This window comes from Oncorhynchus clarkii, chromosome 4 (assembly GCF_045791955.1).
Source record: "Oncorhynchus clarkii lewisi isolate Uvic-CL-2024 chromosome 4, UVic_Ocla_1.0, whole genome shotgun sequence".
Taxonomy (NCBI): domain Eukaryota; kingdom Metazoa; phylum Chordata; class Actinopteri; order Salmoniformes; family Salmonidae; genus Oncorhynchus; species Oncorhynchus clarkii.
Window position 1 is genome coordinate 39,657,734 of NC_092150.1, and position 2,882 is coordinate 39,660,615.

General features: G+C 42.8%; 1 protein-coding gene across 1 annotated transcript; it reads right to left on the reverse strand.

Annotated features, from left to right (window-relative positions):
• Window positions 1–700: 700 nt before the first annotated feature.
• On the reverse strand, window positions 701–2,588 carry LOC139406805 (forkhead box protein D3-B-like). Its single transcript, XM_071149854.1, has one exon. The coding sequence runs from the start codon at window positions 2,252–2,254 to the stop codon at window positions 1,154–1,156; it is 1,101 nt and encodes a 366-aa protein (XP_071005955.1). The 5' UTR covers window positions 2,255–2,588; the 3' UTR covers window positions 701–1,153.
• Window positions 2,589–2,882: the final 294 nt, after the last annotated feature.

Genomic DNA, 2,882 nt, shown 5'->3' on the forward strand with positions numbered 1-2,882 from the left:
AATTTCAAGATATCAGAGTAGCCTAATTTCTGATTTGTGTTTAGGCCTATATTCTATTCCTGTTCAAATATATTTAATTGTTTTCACATCTGTAAATAAGCCATCATAAGGCACTAGCACAAATAGGCTATAATGATATAGTTATTGTCATGCGAAATTCTAAGATGATATCATAATAACAAGCCACAAACTACTTTTAAAGACAGTTGAATTTAGGCCTAACTGTAAATTGATATTGATAATGAAGGGATATTAAATTAAAGATTTCCTCATTTGTAATATCAATAGGCATATTTTATATCGATATTACATTTTAACTTTAGGAAATTACCTGTGTTTTAAGTTACTAATTTATTACTTGCTCGCGGTAATAAACACGTCACGACCCTCTCACCTAATTATCATAAGCATGGCAGTAGAAATATTGAAAGGATAGAGGCCTACCTTAATTATTGGCCTTAAATTAAATGCACCGGTTTGCAATCTGTTTTAATTGTTAAATATGTTTACATTTTTATCTGGGCTATTTGCTTACAAATCCATACTGGTAGTTTGTCATATCCAAGTCTACTTTCAGATTATTTCCAACTATTAAAATGGTTTCAATTAGAGACGTTTCAATAGTAATTATCACACAGCAGATCTATATCAGATCATTCAAAAACTACATAAAGAAAATGAATACTGTTAATGCTTATTTTTTGGTGGATTTATTAACAAACGAATCCATTTTACAACACAATAGAGCTACATAGAATACATATATTTGAATTTATAAACAGACTATTTGTCCAGACTTAGAATAAGAACATGTTGTATCTTGTATGAAAAATCAAAGCAAAATAGTTGATCATTTTGAACTAACAGTGAGCTCCCATACAAAAGAAAATAGAAAATAATATCAGGAACACTCGTATAACTACAACTGTTGTACAGTTCAAACACCAAAGAGAAAATAGGTAAAAGGTCAAACAAGTCAAATTCTTTATTTTTTTTACAAATATGTACAAATATTACCTGTACAAAAAGCATTCCTTTTCTCTCTTTTTGTTGTTGTTTTTACATGGCTACAGATTGGCGGACGTCAGAGTCCAGTGCTGCTTATATCGTGCTGTATACAGTCCCTCCAAGTCTCTAGAAAAATGTAAGTATTTTATTGAGAAGGCCATTTGGACACTGCGGACGTTACTGAGGGTAAAAACTGTCCCGACATGATATTAGATGGCATGCTAAGAATTGGTGCAATAGCTGCCGTTGTCCTGGTTAGGCCATGTGCGCTCAACAACGCAGACTGAACAGTCACCGGAGGCCGCATGAAAGTCTGTGCACTCGAGGACGTGGATACCCCGATGATGTTTTCTATACTGAAAGACGGTCTGCTGGAGGGCTCGGACTTGATCATAGACGCTGTGCTAAGGCTGTTAAGCTGCATCTGAAGGCTGGGGCTGAGCTGGGAGTTGAAGGCTTTTCTGTTCAGCTCAGCGGAGGACAAAAGAGGGACAGTCGGGGGGAGCATGGGACCTACCGGGTGCATGTAAGGGTACATCCCCGCTGGATGGGTGTAGGCTGGGTGAATTCCATAGTGACGTCCGTAAGGATTCCCAATACTGTAAGCCCCAAAACTTTGCATCATGAGGGCTGTCTGGTCCCTGAGAATATCTGGCTGGTGCCTCTTGAAACGTTTCCTCCTCCGGAGGAAGCTGCCGTTGTCAAACATATCTTCCGATTGTGGGTCCAGGGTCCAGTAGTTGCCTTTGCCAGGGTTGCCCGGCTCCCGGGGGATTTTCACGAAACAGTCGTTCAGCGACAGGTTGTGGCGGATGGAGTTCTGCCAGGCTGGAAACTTCTCCCGGTAATACGGGAACCGGCTACTGATAAACTCGCAGATCCCGCTGAGTGTGAGTTTCTTCTGCGGGCTCTGGAGTATAGACATGGTGATGAGCGCGATGTAGGAGTAGGGTGGCTTCACCAGGCTGTTTTTTGGTTTGCTGCTTATGGAACCCGACGCGCTTTCCGCGCCGTCTGCTTTGGTCTCTCCCTCCCCGGCGCTCTCGCAGGGACTCCCGGACCTCTCCTTCACTTCTATCTCCTCCACCTCCTCCGAGCGGTCGTGCATGCCCCCCTGGCTGTCGCAGTCGCTGTCCCGCTCCATTCCATCATCGCATTCGCCGACCACGTCGATATCCACATCCTCGGCAGTGAGCACTGTCTGACCGGACATGTCGTTGGCACTGTTGCCACCAGACAGGGTCATCACAACTTACTTTACCGAGAAACAACCAGGGATCTAGGTGCGTGGGTGCGCACGCGGCACGTAGTGGTTAGATCAGATGTCGCCGGATTCTAAATGCAGGTCGGACAGGCCTGCCAGAGAAACTTAAACGTCTGAAAATATTTATCCAGTCTACTAGGCTACGAAGCGTGTTCTTCTTTAGGGTTTGGTGTGGGTGCGCTTCACGCCACGATGTCCTTCAACCGCTATTTCATAGTAAGAGTGATTTTTGAGTGCGAAGTTTAGATGACAAGTGCTTTTAAAGCCAATGTTAAGGACTGTCTGAAAGATTACTTTTTCAGTTTAAGATATACTATCAGTCCTGCCACGTGATTGGGTGACGTCAGACGTCCCCCTGCTAAGCCATGCAAACTGAAGTTGTTTCATGGATTTGTCAACAAAGGGACAACAGTAATGCTGCTTTCCACTTTCTGGCTGTGTTCGTCCGTCATAGACAATTTAACCGTTGCTGGGGGAAGAAAAAAATAAAATTGGCCTGCGTGATTGAAAAATCTGATGCGCATTAACTCGGGGCTGCGCTAAATCCAAATATTAACATTGCTTAAAACAAATTGCTTGTGTTGAAAGCTGCTGAATGAAAACGTCGACA

Coding starts and splice junctions, on each gene's coding strand:
- LOC139406805 (XM_071149854.1), bottom strand. CDS start 2,254: ATGACCCTGTCTGGTGGCAACAGTGCCAACGACATGTCCGGTCAGACA.